This window comes from Vipera berus, assembly GCF_964194415.1.
Source record: "Vipera berus genome assembly, chromosome: 7".
NCBI lineage: Eukaryota > Metazoa > Chordata > Lepidosauria > Squamata > Viperidae > Vipera > Vipera berus.
In genome coordinates this window covers 21733342-21752528 of record NC_138209.1, presented here as the reverse complement: position 1 = coordinate 21752528, position 19187 = coordinate 21733342, and the positions used below count along the sequence as shown (strand labels likewise).

The following is a 19187-nucleotide window of genomic DNA, read 5'->3' as shown; positions in this document are numbered from 1 at the left end:
TCCTCCTCCTCCTCCCACCACCCTCCTCCCCTCCCCCCCCTTTGGCGTAGACCTTTTCCGAAATGACTCTCTTTATTTCAGTGGCGACGGTGCCCGGGCTTGAGAATGCCAAGGAAGAGCCGGCTGCCTGAGACTTCGCCGTCTGGAGAGATGCCCCCCCAAGAGGATTAGAGGATACCGCTTCCCCCCCTTCCCTTCCCCTCCCTTCGACCCCTCCGGCCACCCAGCCCCCGTCTCCGCCCCCCCGACGGCTCCAGTGGCCCTCCTCCCGGCCCTGCCCTTCCCTCCCCTGGCCCTCCCCGGACCCCCTTTCCTCTCCTCCTCCTCCTCCTCTTCCTCCTTCCCTCCCGCCCTGTTGCCCCAAGCCCACCCGCACCCCTTGGGCACCATGAACACCAACGTGTGCGTGGAGACGGGGCCCAACCCCGAGGCGCCGGGGCTGCCCAAGGAGAACCACCTGCCCGACGGCGCCCTCAACAGCCTTGTGGATTACAACTCGGAGATGGAGCGCTACCGCTCCTTCGCCACCTTCTACAAGACCAACGGCGGGGCCTTCCCGCAGGCAGCCAAGATCGCCCGCATCACCACCCCCATCTTCCCGACCGCCGCCGCCGCCGCCGCCGCCCGCATCGGCATGTCCCCCTGGAACTGCGACACGGCCACGGCGGCCGCCGCCACCGCCATGCTGTGGGGCAGCGGCGCAGGAGGCGGGGGCGCGGGCGTCGGCGGGCCTAACCCTGCGGCCGCCGCGGCTGGCGGCGTAGCCCGGAAAGCAGCTGCCGTCGCCGCCGCCTCGTCGGTCGCAGCGCCGCCGCCGCCGTCGGCTTCTTCGCCCGCCTCTTCTCTGCACGCCGCCGCCGGCAGGAGCGGCGGCGGCGGCGGGAGTTTGCACCATCGGAACGAGTCCCAGCGGCTCGGCAAGCCTGGCTGCGCGCCAGCCGAGCAGCCCTCGTTGCAAATGGCCAATAATAATTTCCTCTCCACCTTAGCCCCGGAACACTGCAGACCTTTGGCTGGGGACTGCATGAACAAGCTCAAATGCGGCGCTGCTGAAGCAGAGATAATGAATCTCCCCGAGCGCGTGGGGACTTTTTCCGCTATCCCGGCTTTAGGGGGCATCTCATTACCTCCCGGGGTCATCGTCATGACAGCCCTGCACTCCCCCGCAGCAGCCTCAGCAGCCGTCACAGACAGCGCGTTTCAAATTGCCAATCTGGCAGACTGCCCGCAGAGCCATTCCTCCGCCTCTTCGTCGTCCTCCTCCTTGGGAGCCGCCGGAGGAGGCGGGGGTGGAGGAGGAGGCGGGGGTGGAGGAGGAGGAGGGGGCGGCAGCGGCGGCGCGGGAGGAGGAGGAGGAGGGGGCGGCGGCAACCCAGCCAAGAAGAAGAGGAAAAGGTGCGGGGTCTGCGTGCCCTGCAAGAGGCTCATCAACTGTGGAGTCTGCAGCAGTTGCAGGAACCGCAAAACGGGACACCAGATCTGCAAATTTAGGAAATGTGAAGAGCTAAAGAAAAAACCTGGCACTTCGCTAGAGGTCAGAGGAGATGATTTCTTTCTTCCCAGCCTCCCGCCGTCCCTCGTGAATCCCCTTCCCCCACCTCTTCAGTGCTTCTTGTCTAGTTTCAAGATGCAGCATCCCTTTTCCGAAGCCTCCTTCAGGTTGTGAGGGGGAACTCCCCCTCCCTCCTCGCCCCCCCACTTTGTTGCCTCTCCGTAGTACTGTGCACAAAACATAAGCCACACGTCCTCAACCTGGGGGTGGGGTTGAATTGGACTGCTCTGGACCCAGTTTTGGAGGAGGGGGAGTGGAGAGGCCGGCCGTCTGCAATAAAAATCTGGCCGGGGCCCTTGGGCGTTTTGTTTGGGTCTTTTCCACAGGGAGGAATACCTGGAAAGTTTGTGTTAATGGGATTTGGAAAGGAAAAAAGTGCCACAAAATCGCTCAATTCCCGAGGGGATTTTCCCCCCCACCTTTTATAATCATTACATGAAGATTTCTTCTACTTTTTTTTTAAAAAAAAATACATATTCCCAAGTTGTATATTACAAGTAAATCGATTGGAATCTATGGTCTATATTTTTATCTTGTTACTTTAAGGTGTGTTGTTTGGTGACATGTAAACTATTTTTACTTAATGTGAAATTAATGGTGAAGGGCATTTTTTTAAAGAAAATATGAACTCTTTAGTAGTTATGAAACTTTTTAAGTTCTAAAATAATTTTGGCGGTATAGTGGATCCTTTCCTTCTTTATTTGCTGTGTAGATTTTGCTTTGTCTGAAAATTAAGTCAGGGAGTTTACTTTCTAAAGCTGATTCCAGATCTAAAAATGGTCCTACGTTCATCTGAAATTAAGAACTAGGTAATTTGGAGGTTTTGATAATTTATTGCAAGAGAACAATTAGCAGTAAAGAAGCTAACCAAGCATACCAAAAGTAATACTTTGGATTATGATACGTCCTTACCAAAAATAGCCCTTTGTAGTATATTTTACGATTGGATAAAGAATATCTATGAGTATTTGTGACTGAAATGTATATGCATTTATTTTTTAAAAACTCAGAATTAACAGTGTATCATAGACCTGAAAAGACGTCTTCAAATTTAGTAGACTTTTAAAAAGTAGAAGGGATATTCTGGATTTTCAGTTCATGTATTTAGCAGTCAAAAGAAAACATGTAAAATTATTAATAGCATTATTTTTAGATGGAAGAAAAGAGAGGAAAGACTTGTAATTATTTAAACCCTGTGATTATTAAAATTATAGTATTACCAGGTAGATGAACTTATCAGATGAGTGTATTTGATTTGAGAAAGCAAGTTCTTTATGGAACTTTTAAGACGTAAAGTAGCTGAAATTAGCAACTCAGAGTTGCAACTGCCATTAACAGGAGTTAACTTATACATGGATTTTTTAAAATTTGTGTTAATGTTACTACTAAGTTTAACTTCTCATTTAGAAACCATAAGGGCTGAAAGGAAAACAGCACTTGGGTGATACTAATTTTTCTTCTTCCCTTGCAAAATTGAACTATCCTTTTGGAAAGTTTAATAACTTATTCCCCATATATTTCCCATAGCTGCTTATTGTGCATATATCCAATATCACTTTGCTGCAACAGTCTCTACGGACTATATTTCAGCTGGTAAAAATCAGTTGTATATAAATGTACCTGTTATTTTTGGTTGCAAACACTCCTGTTTATTTCATACAACGTTACCTAAAATGTATATTGTGATTTTTACAATAAACAGTAAATGCTGAATTTGAACACTAAACCATAACTAAAAATGAAAACTTTTTTTTCTGTTCCTGGGTGCATTAAGTGTACTCTTCTGCACAGTTTTCCAATACTCCTCTTTAAAAAAAACATTGTCTTGATTTTGCTAACTAGTTATAAGCAAAGAAAGACTGCAGTTCTGAGCAAATTTACCAAGGATATATATATATTAAAATAACGAAATTTACTTGAAAATTAATTGGATAGGATAAAGCTGACTGCCCTATTCAATCTAACAAAACAGTACCTTGTGTTACTTTAAACAGATATGCCACCTTTGCACAGAAGTAAATTACACTAGATTACACTGTTTTCATGACTGCACTGCCAACTAGCCCAGTGTATCTTACATTAGCTGCTTGTGTGAACCAAGGCTATGTGGTTAGTTTATAGTTCAGTTTATTATACAAATCCAGACAATGAGATTAAGTCATTTAACCGTAACTCAATTTACTGTGGGTTAGTATCTTATGCATAGTGTTTACTTTCAAGCAAGTTGGTGCCAGATTTCAACCTTAGCAGTTAACTGGATAATTTCTGAGCAAATGGCATGTTTCAAAGGTTATATTTGCTGAGAATCTTAAAATTCAGGAAAGAAGAAAATACTTACCAAAGAAAACTGCTTGCATCAACTTCTTGCAAATGCTGTCCTTCTGTCCATTTAAGGGGAAACTAGCATTAGCAGGCAAAATTAGAAGAAAAAGTTGAACCTTCTCATAGTTCTCTGCATGTGGGACTTTCATTTCTGGTCAAAGTATCACAAAGGAACCGTGGCTGAGATGCTATGTTAGCCTTAGAACAGACATGTCAAACTCACAACATCACGTGACATCGCGCAACATATTGGGACGGTTTTGCCATTGCTGGCAATGGGGTGGGCATGGCTTCCACATGATGCATCCGGCCCTTGGGCCGGCAGTTTGACACCCCTGCCTTAGAACATCCCTTTCCATCTTCCACTGCAGCCTATAGATTGATGGAGTTGATAAGTTTTGTCTGATGCAATATGGCTCCTCCATCCTTAAAAACTTTGGATTGAGTTCAAAGCTCATTTTCATCAGTGCATCTGCCTTTTGCAAATCATTCTAACATTTACAGCTCTGAAACAAATACTAAAATCCTGTTAACTTCAACTCTTTTTCTTGAAAAGCAAGTTAGACTTATAGCTGTAAAGTGCAATGATTAAATATTTTTTGATAGTGTGCATATAGACACTGCCCTGTCAATGAAGTAAAGGGGTGAAGGGGTGGGAAAGAAATGTATGTAAGAGGAAATAGCATTCATGAATGAACAGTTAGTAGATGTCTGTGTGCACATTTTTTTTCCTGACAAAGAAGTTCTCAATCTTTAAACATTTCTTGGGCATGTGTATGAGATAATTGCACCACAGTTGTGGCCAGCAAAATGCATATCACTACATTTGGAAACATCCTCACTTTTTAGTTACTTATTTCTTTGTTATATACAAGGACATGTGCAGGTATACATAGATAGGTGATTCATGTAACGTAGCATCACAAAATAGCAACTTCAGTTTTAGCATACATTAAAGTGCTGTGTAGAGACAATCTATAGCTAGCTCAACATCTTGTGTGAACCTCCAAAACAATGTATTAAGTGAACCATGATTTATTTAAATGTGGAGAACTATGCTGCATAAACACAATGCTGAGCTGCAGTTTCCCAATTTTGAAAAACAAATTTCTGTAGTTTTTAACCTATTTCAGTCTAAATAATGGCAGTCATTTTCAAGTTAGAAAGATGTCCAAATTTAACCATCTGTTGAAATTAGAATTTTCCATTTATTGTTTCACTTCTTTTTCTCCCACTAGCCTTTTTTATTGAGCAATAGAGACAGAGCACAATTGCCCAAGGCACATCAAGAACTACACATCCAATTTTAAGGCAATAAATTGGCAGAGCATGTGTGACTGAACTGATGCTTCCCTTGTTTCAGCCAGGAAGAGAAAGTTGGACTGACTTGGTGTCTCTGTCCACAGTTAGCCTGGTGACGAGTCATTGCAGTCTAGACAGGGCTACTGATTTGAACAACTTCAGAACCAGAACCAGTTCTCTTTCTGTTCACAAATATGAACATTTTCCTTAAAAAAATGTAAAAGCAATTCTTACTCTAGGTAGTCCTCTACTTACAACAGTTCACTTAGTGACCAATCAAAAATTGATTATGACAGATTTTCACACGGACCATTGCAGCAAATCCGTGGTCATGTGATCAAAATTCAATATGGCAACTGACATATTTATGATGGTTGCAGTGTTCTGGGGTCATGTGACCACCTTTTGCAGCCTTATGAAGCAAAGTCAATAGGAAAACCAGATTCACTTAACAACCATGTTACTAACTTAACAACTGCAATGATTCACTAGCTGCAAGAAAATTCGTAAAATGGGGCAAAATTCACTCAACAACTATCTCATTTAGCAACATAAATTTTGGCCTCAGTTGGAGTTGTAAGTTGTCGACTATCTGTAGTCACAAGCCGAGAAAAATCTGCTACTTCATGACTAAATTACTTTTAACTGAAATGTTGCTTTTATCCTAGCTTTTTTTAAAAAGAACAATTGCTTTTTTTCTTAAGTGAATCTCATCCAAAGAACACTTTGATCACTTAGTTTTTTCCATAAAAAAGTATCCTATAACAATATAAAAAGTCTGCATGCTAGCATAGTAGTAAATATACAAACTAAGATTGATGTCACACACAGCTCTATGTATTCACACCCATCCACAGCATTCATTTAGATTTATGATATGTTTAAAGAGGCATAATCATTATTCATCCAGGAAGAGTACTTTTTATCCCCATTAGTGTACAATAATATAATTCCTTCTGTAAAATATAGACTGAGGGGCATGGCTCAGTACCGCCTCTTTCATGCAGTGAAAAACCAAAGGGAATATTGCATATCAGGACATAACGTCTATATGCTTTGGAGCAGAGTCAGGCAGTCCAGGCTTGGTTTTTAATATTTCAAAAGTGATGTCTGGAACTAAACGCTGTCTTCCTGTTGAGCTTCTATATTAAATATAGCTTAACTGTCCTACTCTTCAATTTCCCTTTCATTGGACCTCATTACTGTTATTAAGGCCTTCACCATGACCAAATAGTTATATACTACAAATTATTTTCATTCTAATCAAACTGAGAAATGGTTTCATGTTAGGCTCTAGATATCTTCCAATGATCCACTGGTACTTAACTTTCAAGTCTGAATGGAAACTCATGGTTGTTGTGTGTGTTGAAATAATGTTAGTAATTGTAAATCGTCCTTAAAACTTTCACACTTGAAGAGCTGATAACTAAAATTAAGCTTACTAAGAGAAATGGAAGCAGCCGTAGAACCTGTCCTTAAGAAGAGGACAGCAGAAGAGGTAATGTGGTTGGCAATGAACTGTTTTTCTTGGAAAAAGAACGTTGACAACGCAAGGCTACTGAGCTATGTGGACAGTGATGAGTTATGAAGAGACAGTTTCCTCTTGGTTTTCTGTAATTGTGGATTACATTGTTCCATGATGCTCGGCTATATAGGGAGATTGTTTTATGAAGAATAGTCTGGTAATGTCATTAAAATAACTACTGGAAAGTCAGAAGAAAGGTGTGCTTTCTGGCTCTCTGGCTCTTATTCTATTGGATAATGAAAAAAATAATCATACTCAAATTAGTTTTTTTCTCATATTGCATTACATACAACCATATAATTGTTAATTTATTAACCTATACCCATAACCTTATGATTAACCTTACCATAACCTGTTCCAATTTGTAAAAGCTTTATTAGGGGAAAGTGTACTTTTATCATTTTTGGGAGGGGTTCATGTTTTTATTACTGGAGATTAATAACTGTCATAAAATTAGTTTTATTGTTACTGTTATTTATCAGTCACAAAGCAAAATGTTTTCTCGTGCAATTTTAGCTACACTTTTTGTGTGACTTTAGGTAAATGTGGGGTTTTTTTAACAATGTGTTCAGTTTTCACCAATATACATTATATATTATAACAATATATGATTGCTTAAGTCAGAGGTAGATGGCATTATTTCAGATTTTGCTAAATGTATGCACATCTTCCACTTCAGTAGATATTCTTCAAAAAGAAGTTCAATTTATTCACCCTAAACTGACTTCATTGCTAAATTTACCTAAATCATTATTCTGATGTTTGTTATGGAGCCATGAGAATTTCATGAGTTTGAGAATTTATGAGTTTGAATGTTCTGAAGTGTGGGAAGGATTGAAGATTTCTGAGTGAGGCAGCTGGTAATATCAGACCAAATAGATTAAGTGACAGGAACAGATCTATAGGCTCTCTGCTGATCAGCTGTTGCAATGGCCTCCTGATTTTTTTAACTTATTTAGAGAAAGAGAGTTGAAATTTGATCTCCAGATATTTTTTAACCTCAGCAATATTTATTGTTTATTTATCTACATAAATTATTGTAGGCTTCTTGTGAAAGCCATGCATTGCAGATAAAATATACTAAAACAGTTCAAAATAATTTAATCAATTTTACCATAAAATCATTCTGTAATTAGCCTTTTCTAAAACATCTACAGAGCATCAACCTCAGGAAGGCTAATAAAAGAGTGAACTAGTTAAAACCATACCCCAAATCTCCCTAAGACACGTTTACTTATTTCAGGTAAATGCCATAGTTTGACAGCAGACACAGAGAAAGAAAATGTAATGCAAAAAGTTTGCATTGAAGAGCCACATATTCAAGCTTTTTAAAAAGTCTATGGAGGCAACTGGACTGTTTTTCTTTGAGGCAGAAGAAGAAGACATTTTGCTTCTCATCCAAGAAGCTTCATCAGTTGTGACTGGATGATGGGGGGATGATAGGATAGGTTCTGACAGGATGGTGGTGGGGGAAATAAAAGGATTGTATTTCTTTGCAGAAATTTCTTTAAAAGGATTTTTCAAAATGGGAGTTACGGCCCTCACATCAGATTTCTGTACTGACCCCCCCAAATAGGTTAAGTTAGCCCTGGCACTTAGAGCTGGGCATAGAAATGCAATAGCAACTGATGCAGTGGTAAATCATGTTAGATGAATCTGACTGCCCACCCCAAACAACACCTGAGCAGCTACATTTGGTGACAGCTGAAGTTCCCAAATCATCTTCAAAAGCAATCCCCGGGAGAGCACATTGTAATATTTCAGTTTAAACATGACACTTTAAAATAAAATCAAATAATCAGCATGTATTATACTGATGCATACGGTACATATATGTTAATTTTGTGGGTATGATTGCAACTATACAAAAGATAATATACCAGAAGGTTTCCCAAATAAATGTCATTGGAATATAAAAATAATTCAGCAACATCATTGTTTTCTTCTATTTTTTCAGTTTCTTTTAAAGGACCACAATCAGGATTATGCTAAAAATAATTCCAGGCTTTTTTATCTCTAGAAATAAATATTCAAATCACTATTAAATCTAGTGGGATTGCATAAGAATATTTACACCTAATAATCAAAATTAATAAATCGTTCAATAGATAAGTCCCAGAAAACCTATTAGTACATAACAATTTTTTCTGGCTTTACTACTAGTCTCCTGGCACATATCTGACAATCATTTGTAATGTATAAATATCCTGAAAAAAGAAGGCCCAATTTATGTATTACAATATTGAAATGAAATAATTTCTTAGTATCCTATGAAACATCATGTCTCTCTGCAGTAAAATACAGATAGCAGAACTGCTCCAAATTCTCATATTTTACTTGAAAATGCATGATAATCTGCCACAGGTGAGGTGATTTAATTTCACAAAAGATGCTGATAACCTTGAAATTTAGATTTCTAAATTTAAAATGTCTCTCTAGGTGGTCTGCTTCTTTGTCAGTCATCTTTTGATACTTAGACAGTTAAACCAATGACTGAATGGTCATGGCAACCTGTGAATAGTAAGTCCACTTAATTATCTGAACAGGTCAACAGTAGTTAAAAGGGAAAGTAAATGAGAGAGATGTAGAGTAGAAAATCTTAACAGTACTTTGAAAGAGGACAACATCGAATCATCCTGTCCAAAAGCATCAGGAGCCAACATCAATGATACATGTAATATGTCAAGCTATATAAAATATTGTATAAAATAACATCAAAACTGGCTGTTTAAAAAAGGACATCTTAATGAGCCATGCAGATAAATATTGTTATAAATTATTAGACACAATCTGTTCTTGCATTTTCTACATGATACAGTGATGTTTCCTGTTAACACCCACAGTTTATATAGCTCCCTATATAACCAATAGTAAGATTAGCTTCAAATGAATCTGCTAGTTTTATAGAAACCTTGTGAATTATGTTTATTGACTATCTTGGGGGGAAGGGAGGTTATTAAAATTTCATACAATTTTAAAGTTTCATTCCAATTTATTTTAAAACCAGGTCTGACATGCATTGTATTTTTCAGTATTTAAATTCAGTTTTCCATGCAAATGGTGGAAAATATTAGGAATGTCTTGTGAATTCCAGTAAAATTTGCTAATGTATTTTGCCCGAGGTGACAGTGACTGTTGGCATAATCCTAGGAAATTGCATTTAGCTATTTGGAACTGAATGTAGAATGTATAGTTTTTAATCTAGCTGATTTTGTACACCCATTGCTTATATGTTATACAGTCTGCCGTTAAGTAGGTTTATAACAATTTTTTTTATTGAATTTGGTCATTCTTTCTGTCAGGGAAATATGTATAAAATTACAATGGGGGGGAAATGAGTTTGATTTGATTGCTAAATTTCTTACCTTCGTGTGATATTTTTAGTATCCTGCAGAAAGTGGGTTAATATTACAAAACAGTCCTTTGCCTTTCATATGTAAGAAGTAAATATATTGTGGTTATTCCATTAGTGGATAAGTCTTTTCCATTCACAGGAGTGTTGTTTCCAGAGTGCTAAAAGAGCATGGTATGGGAAAATAACCTGAGATATAGATGCTCAAGCTGTTGTTAAGATCATTTGAATCATTAAAATGTATATATAGCTTGCATCTTCCTTATAGACCAAGTTTCACTTCCAAAATATCATGATGTGTAAGTTGAGAAGTTTCCTTATAGGTTGTATGAAAATTGTAAATACCATTAGAATAGTTTCTTTTTTCACTGACTTCTTTGGATCTGGGCAAAGGATCCTTAAGAGTATTTTGATTAGAAAAATCAAGATGTACATATTGAACTAAAACTGGTTTCCTATGTTCCCATGAGTGACATAAGCCAATTTATTTCTTTGAGTCAATCCTGTTTTCTTCAATTGGACATAACTACTTATTATGAATCTTGTATTACTTTGCAGTATAATTACCAAGTTTCATTTAACTGTGGCAGAATTCCCTAGCTCGATTTTTATTCATTAAGACCCTTAGGCTGCCCTCTGTTTTGTAGATATCATTCCTACTGATATATTTATGGGATATTAGACCAGGATGAAGCTGATAGTTCAAGGAGTACTAATACTCATCAAACTTGATTTTCCTATTTTAGCTATAAGAGAGGAAAACTTGATTTAGCAGTAGTCACAGTTTATTGACTTGCCCAAAAATCAATGGACAAAAAAAGAGCTAGCTCCTACCTGTCATACAATGACACAAGAAGCCTCATGTCCTAATTAATATATGTGTCTTATAACAGAGGTTATAGAGGTCAGAGTTATATATCTATATATCTATGTTCAAAAGATCTTTGTGACCACTAAATACTGTAATGAGATGGAGTTTTCTCTCTGCTCCCATCTGATAGCCATGTACATGATAGCAGTCCAGATTTGATATTAGTCAGAAATAAGGACCAAGGAAGGCAATGAAACTTCCTTCCAGTTAATTTTCATTAGATAGCTACCTATAAATCCTAAATCTGGCTTGAAATTCAAAAGGCTGATTATAGGCTGAAGTTTATACAGATGTATAAGGTAAAGGTAAAGGTTCCCCTGCACATGCGTGCTAGTCGTTTCCAACTCTAGGGGCCGGTGCTCATCTCCGTTTCAAAGTCGAAGAGCCAGCGTTTGTCCGAGGACGTCTCCATGTTCATGTGGCCGGCATGACTAGATGCCAAAGGGGCACGGAACACTTACCTTCCCACCGTAGTGGTCCTTATTTTTCTACTTGCATTTTTACATGCTTTCGAACTGCTAGGTTGGCAGAAGCTGGGACAAGTAACAGGCGCTCACTCTGTTACGCGGCACTCGGGATTCGACCCGCCAAACTGCCAACCTTCTGATCGACAAGCTCAGCATCCTAACCCACTGAGCCACCACGTATTAACCTATATATTACATATGTAATATAAACCTAATATTATGCAAATGAGTAGGCTTTTCAGAAAGACAAATTCTGTAGGGAGATAATATTAATATGTAAAATTAATATGTAAAATTAATATTTATTTGCCAACATTCATTAAACTTAGGTATTCCCATGACTGCATCTTAATTTCATTCATACAATGGATATTACATCCAATCCGATTCTATAACATCTTAGGAGGTCTTATAATAAGCAATAATTCATAGTTGGTTGACAGTGAGGAAAGATAGTTGGTTATTTTTAAAAAATAACCAATATACTTCTATATTGCTTCCAATACAATTATAGTTCAAGGTGATTTACACTACAAATTAAATAGAATGAAATAAAACAATAGTTAAAGAATGTAAAATATTCATTTGAAAAGTGGTATAAAAACTATTCAAATTTGAACAGATGCTATAGGAAATAGCATTCTAAACTATGAGGCCCTCAACATAGTGTTCACTTAAGATTTGCTTCTATCACATTGTCTTCTTGATGTAAGAACTGCCAAACTTGTCTCCCCCCATAAGAAATACTTCCTCAAACCATAGAGCTGAGTAAGGCAGAGGTGTTATCCCCCTAAGAATGTAAATTATTATAAAAGTAATTAATACAGTCTTAAACATCCACTGTCTTGCTAATATATGTGGTTTTTACCTCTTAAGAATTGCAATCCAAACTGGAATTGAGAATGCCAGCACTGTAGGGAATTCTTGTAGGAAAATATATATGGAGGCCACCAATTTGGGGAAGAATAGATTTTAAATACTTATGCAACTATTAAGAATTTTGTAAATCATTCTCCAGCTGTTTAAGTAGATCTGAGGCCTTTTATACTTACTTGCGCTCAATTTCTATTTGTACTCACCCAGATAGAAATCTAAATTTTACATAAGTAACTTGTCTTTATATTCATAACAACAGCAGCAACAAAACAAAATGGAAAAAATGTTTATCTTGACTGTGTTTATACTTGGAAGATGTATCACTTGAGCATTATATAATTCATTACCAGGATAGCTTTATAAGTTTTTATATACCTCTGGACCATTTTGGAAGTTATTGCATACCAAACAGCTTTTGGTACAGATTACTTATTGGATCATTTTAAGAGTCTGGAGGTCCCTAGTCTGTACTCAGCTGATTGAATCTGGGTTAAATTCCTAATAAAGATATTCTGGTAGGCCTCAGCTTTTACTTTCCAACTTTGTATGTCAGCAGAAACATCTCCAGAAGGATTTTAAGTACTGGTAATGTTTGAATGAGGATATGGACTCTTGTGTAGTTGAGGACTGCTTTAATGCAGGATTCCTCATTTTGGAGACAAGTATAAACATGCTAGATGAACGTAAGTAAAATTCCATGTAACCCATAGTTCAGAATGAAGTTGGAGGTGATGGTGAAGTATGTAGAGGGCGTCAACATATTCTCCAAAGAACCTGAAGGCAGGATAAGAAGCAATGGATGGAAACTAATCAAGGAGAGGTCTAACCTAGAAATAAGGGGAAAAACTTTGACATTTAGATCAATCAGTGGAATGGCTTGCCTTCAAAAATTATGGGTGCTCCTACACTGGAGGTTTTTAAGAAGAGATTGGACAGCCATTTATCTGAAATAGTATAGGGCACAGGTGTCAAACCCGCGACGTCACATGACATGTCACAACGTATCACGACTTTTTTCCCATTGCTGGCAATGGGGTGGGTGTGGTTTTGGTGTGACTCATCTGGCCCGTGGGCCAGCAGTTTGACACCCCTGGTATAGGGTCTCCTGCTTGAGCAGGGGGTTGGATTAGAATACCTCCAAGATCCCTTCCAACTCTGTTATTCTATTCTATTCCACATTTGAAGATAAATAAAAAGTCCTTTACTACAGGTACTCCTTGACTAACAACAGTTCATTTAATGGCCATGTGAAGTTACAGCACTAAAAGAAGTGACTTACGACCATTTTTCACACTTACGACCATTGTAGCATTCCCATGGTCACATGATTAAAATTCACAACTGACTCATTTATGACAGTTGCAGTATCCTAGGATCATGTGATCACCTTTTACAACCTTCTGATAAGCAAAGTCAATGGGGAGGCCAGATTCACTTAACAGCCATATTACTAACTTAACAACTGCAGTGTTTTGCTTAACAAATGTGACAACAAAAGTCGTAAAATGGGACAAAACTTACTTAACAAATGTCTTGTTTAGCAACAGAATTTCTGGGCCCAATTGTGGTCATAAATCTAGGATGACCTGTATCAGATTTCAACAATCATTGATTGGCTTCTAACTCAATGCTTTTAATGATTTGCTAGTCCTATATTTCAGGAAATAGCAGACAGTTTTAATAAATTCTATTGCATTTATTAGCACAAAGTCTCCCTGCATTTTCCACAGATAACTCTTAATTTCTTTTTGTTTAAAAATACTTTCCTCTTGTTCTAGAGTAAGGATTAGCAAGGCTTTAATTCCTTGCCCATTTGCCATGGATCAGGAAAAACTAGAAAGCTAGATGAATAATTCTGATTTAGATCTCCTGGCATGATGGTTTTCCACCTGCAGAATTTTCCTTATGTATTGATCATTTAAAGTAGTACAGACACAAGCAATTTCAGCAGTGATGAAGTCTTCAATTAGAGAGGTGGACGGGAAAAAGCATTAGAATGCTGCTGTGATAATACTTTAATCAGGTAGAAAATGTCCTCTAATAAATAGTTATTAAATACATAAACTACAGTAACTGAAGAGACTTTCAGTGGTTCCATTCTTTACAATAATAATGATAACAATTTCATTTAAAAGATCTTGCCTCCTTTAGTTTTATGAAATGGATATGGTCAGAATCAGCATAGCAAGCAGGTAGAGCAATTGTATCATTCCCTGTAAACCAGACATGTCAAACACAAGGCCCAGGGGCCGGATCCGGCCCGCGAAGTGGTTTCATGTGGCCCGCGAAGCCATCCTGGAAAAAGTGAGGGAACGGCCCCCACTGCCTTGGCCGTGGCCCAGAGACCCTCCTTCTGCCAGAGACCCTCAGATCTGTCCCACTCCTGCCCAGGCCCCCATAGGCACCCTTGATGTGAACAATGTAGAGCTGGCCATGCCCACCCAGTAGGCCATATGCATTCTAGCCACGCCCACCCAGTAGGCCACGCCCACCCTGGCCATAACCACCCAGCCCCCTGAGGGCAACCGCAATGCTGATACAGCCCTCAATGAAATTGAGTTTGACACCCCTGCTGTAAACTAGTCACAGCTATTGCCACAGTATATATGACATCATTTTGTCCAGATAAGCAGTTTCACTTTAAGAGTAACCTGTTTTTGGAGGCAGTAGAGCAGGCATCACAGTTATCATCCAAGACATATTTCATTATTTTTTAAAGCTTTGCCATGCTAATAATTTACATTAGCTGGAATGTACATTCAGACGAAAAATACTTATCTCATAGAGTCAGTTTGCAACTACCATATATATCACTGTTACATGGGATTATAATACCAAAGTAGAATCTTCCCTAACATATGCTTATAGAAGAAAACTAAATATTAGATTAGGTAAAGCAGTGGTTCCCAACCTTTTTCTATACCCCGCACCCCTAGAACGCTTCTGATATATTCTCGCACCCCTTACAAAAGTTGAAAATAACGGCAATGAATTAGGCATATACACTATAATTTTGAAAACCCAAGTTTTTCGCACCCCTGGAATATCATCTTGTACCCCCAGGGGGTGCAAAAGCACCCCTGGTTGGGAACCCCTGAGGTAAAGGATGCAACTAGATTTCACATATAAAACCTGTGATTACACTGTCTCTCAGTATAACATAATTCTAACGATTTTCCTGCACAATCTTCCTAGCTAGATAATTCTCAGAAATTATTGCTTTGTGGGAAACATGTTATAGGTAGGGAAAATGAATACTATGCATTAGAATATTAGCTGATTTAAATCAATATTTTCTGCACCATTTTTTACAATGCAACATCAATAATTCTAAGCTTGGCTAGTTAAGACTAGGTTTAAGCAAGGTTGGGCTATATACTGTAGACTGGAAGTGGTTATCCAGGATTCCACATGGAGATTTTTCCCCACGTTTCTCTGCAATACTAAACCCTGAACTTGATGTTGCAACACTGAACTCTAAGAGGCTGGTTAAATATTTGCCAACAAAGCAAAATCAGCTTTAGGATGCCTATTGTAATAGGAGAAAACTTAGTGGATAGAATCCTTTTGAGACATTTTTTTTATTTGATTCCCACTTAACTATATATTCGATTTATCGTGTATATGGTAAATGCATGTGACTAGGTCTACCACATCTCCTTGGGCTTTGTTTCTACAGAAAGATTTGAATCAATATTTTTTTTAATCCCATTTATATCCCGCCCTTCTCCGAAGACTCAGGGCGGCTTACAATCTAAAGCACAAATCAATGTGCTTAGCAATAGCCTTCATTCTATGTATATGCCTGCTTATTAGGGGTTTTGGGGCCCCCCAAGCAGCATTATTACAAAGTCAGCTTATTGCCCCCAACAATCTGGGTCCTCATTTTACCTACCTCGGAAGGATGGAAGGCTGAGTCAACCTTGAGCCTGGTGGGACGCGAACCTGCACTAATTGCAGGCAGCTGGTGTTACTTAAGGAGGCATTAGCCCACTGTTCCACCAAGGCTCAAATGCAATAGTCATTTAAAGCTAGTGACAATGACAGAAAAATGTCAATGCACACATAGATAATGACATGGTGAGCCCCTCGTCTTTCACAGTTGCAAGTATATAAGTTGCAAAGTTTGCATTGTGATGTCATGGCACTTGTCATACTTGTCCTCATGGATGTTTCTGATGCCCACATTCACTTAAACATCTCAGAGTGGCTAAAGTACTCATTTAAAATCATGTGACTTGGGAGCAGCTTTATCAATATAAGGTACCATAGTTTTGTCTTTGGAATTCTAGATTCTCCAACTACGTTTCCTTATTATTATTTCCAGAATTGTTGTTAGTTGCGAAGTCATGTCCAACCCATCATGACCCCATGGACAACATTCCTCCAGGAACGTTCCTCTACCATCTTCTGGAGTCCATTTAGGCTCATGCCTACTGCTTCAGTGACTCCATCCAGCCACCTCATTCTCTGTTGTCCCCTTCTTCTCTTGCCCTCAACCTTTCCCAGCATTAGGCTCTTTTCCAGTGAGTCCTTCCTTCTTGTTAGGTGGCCAAAGTATTTGAGTTTTAGCTTCAGGATTTGGCCTTCTAAAGAGCAGTCAGGGTTGATCTCCTCTAGGACTGACCGGTTTGATCGCCTTGCAGTCCAAGGGACTCGCAGGAGTCTTCTCCAACACCATAGTTCAAAGGCTTCAATTCTTTGGCGCTCAGCCTTTCTTAAGGTCCAACTTTCACAGCCATACATTGCAACTGGGAAAACCATAGCCTTGACTATACGCACTTTTGTTGGCAGGGTGATGTCTCTGCTTTTTAGTCTGCTGTCTAGATTTGCCATGGCTTTCCTCCCCAGAAGCAAGCGTCTTTTAATTTCTTGGCTGCAATCCCCGTCTGCGGTGATCTTGGAGCCCAGGAAAATAAAATCTGTCACTACCTCCATTTCTTCCCCATCTATTTGCCAGGAATTGAGAGGGCCGGATCCATGAGCTTGGTTTTCTTAATGTTTAGTTTCAACCCAACTTTTGCACTCTCCTTCTTCACTCGCAACAAGAGGCTCTTTAGTTCCTCTTCACTTTCTGCCATTAGAATGGTGTCATCTGCATATCTTAGGTTGTTGATATTTTTCCTGGCAATCTTAATTCCAACTTTTGATTCATCTAGCCCTGCCTTTCTCATAATGTACTCTGCATATAAGTTAAATAGGCAGGGTGACAGTATACAGCCTTGCCGGACTGCTTTTCCAAGTTTGAACCAATCAGTGGTTCCATGTCCAGTTCTCACTGTTTCTTCTTGACCCGCATATAGGTTTCTCAAGAGACAAATAAGATGGTCTGGCACTCCCATCTCTTTAAGAACTTGCCACAGCTTGTGATCCACACAATCAAATGCTTTAGGATAGTCAATGAAGCAGAAGTAGATGTTTTTCTGGAACTCCCTAGCTTTCTCCGTGATCCAGCATATGTTGGCAATTTGATCTCTAGTTCCTCTACCTCTTCGAAATCCTGCCTGTACTTCTGGTAGTTCTCAATCCACATATTGCTGGAGTCTAGCTTGTAGGATTTTAAGCATAACTTTACTAGCATGTGAAATGAGTGCAATGGTGTGATAGTTTGAACATTCTTTGGCACTGCCTTTCTTTGGAATTGGAATGTAAACTGATCTTTTCCAATCCTGTGGCCACTGTTGAGTTTTCCAAATTTGCTGGCAAATTGAGTGTAGCACTTTTACTGCATTGTCTTTTAAGATTTTGAATAGTTCAGTTGGAATACTGTCACCTCCACTAGCTTTGTTGTTGCTCAGCTTTCCTAAGGCCCATTTCACTCCACATTCTAGGATGTCTGGCTCGAGGTCAGTGACCACCTCATCGTGGTTATCAGGGATGTTAAGCTCGTTCTTGTATAGTTTTTCTGTGTAATTTTACCACCTCTTCTTAATCTCTTCTGCCTCTGTTAGGTCCCTGCCATTTTAGTCCTTTATCATGCCCATTTTTGCATGAAACTTTCCCTTCATCTCTCCAATTTTCTTGAAGAGATCTCTAGACCTCCCTATTCTATTGTTTTGTTCTATTTCTTTGCACTGTTCATTTAAGAAGGCATTCTTATCTCTTCTAGCTATTCTCTGGAATTCTGCATTCAATTAGGTGTATCTTTCTTTTTCTCCCTTGCCTTTCGCTTCCCTCCTGTCCTCAGCTATTTGCAAAGCTTCCTCAGACAACCATTTTGCTTTCTTGCATTTCTTTTTCTTTGGGATGGTTTTAGTTGCTACTTCTTGTACAATGGTGCGAACGTCTATCCATAGTTCTTTAGGCACTCTGTCTATCAGATCTAATTCCTTAAATCTATCTGTCATCTCTACTGTATATTCGTCAGGGATATGATTTAGTTCATACCTGAGTGGCCTAGTGCTTTTCCCTACTTTCTTCAGTTTAAGTCTAAATGTTGCAACAGGAAGCTCGTGGTCTGAGCCACAGTCAGTTCCTGGTTTTGTTTTTACTGATTGTATAGAACTTCTCCATCTTTGGCTGCAGAGCACATAGTCAATCTGATTTCTGTGTTGACCGTCTGGTGATGTCCATGTGTAGAGCCGTCTCTTGGGTTGTTGGAAAAGAGTGTTTGCTATGACCATCATATTATCTTGACAAAATTCTATCAGCCTGTTCCCTGCTTCATTTTGTACTCCAAGACCAAACTTGCCTATTATTCTGGTTATCTTTTGGCTTCCTACTTTAGCATTCCAATCCCCCATGATGATAAGGACATCGTTTTTTGGTCTTAATTCAATAAGGTGCTGTAGAGCTTCATAGAACCGGTCAATTTCATCCTCTTCAACACCGGTGGTTGGGGCACAGACTTGGACTACTGTGATATTGAATGGTTTGCCTTGGATTCGAACTGAGATCATTCTGTCATTTTGAGGATTGTA

At 39.3% G+C, this 19187-nt stretch overlaps 1 protein-coding gene across 2 annotated transcripts in view; it reads left to right on the top strand.

The window, feature by feature from the left end:
• Positions 1-230: 230 nt before the first annotated feature.
• CXXC4 (CXXC finger protein 4) overlaps positions 231-19187 on the top strand; it is a 61922-nt gene continuing 42965 nt past the window's right edge. For both annotated transcript variants that reach the window (XM_081332267.1, XM_081332266.1), the window contains exon 1: positions 231-1534. In XM_081332267.1, coding sequence (XP_081188393.1) covers positions 389-1534 — 1146 coding nt within the window. In that variant the 5' untranslated portion in view covers positions 231-388. The remainder of the gene's footprint in view (positions 1535-19187) is intronic.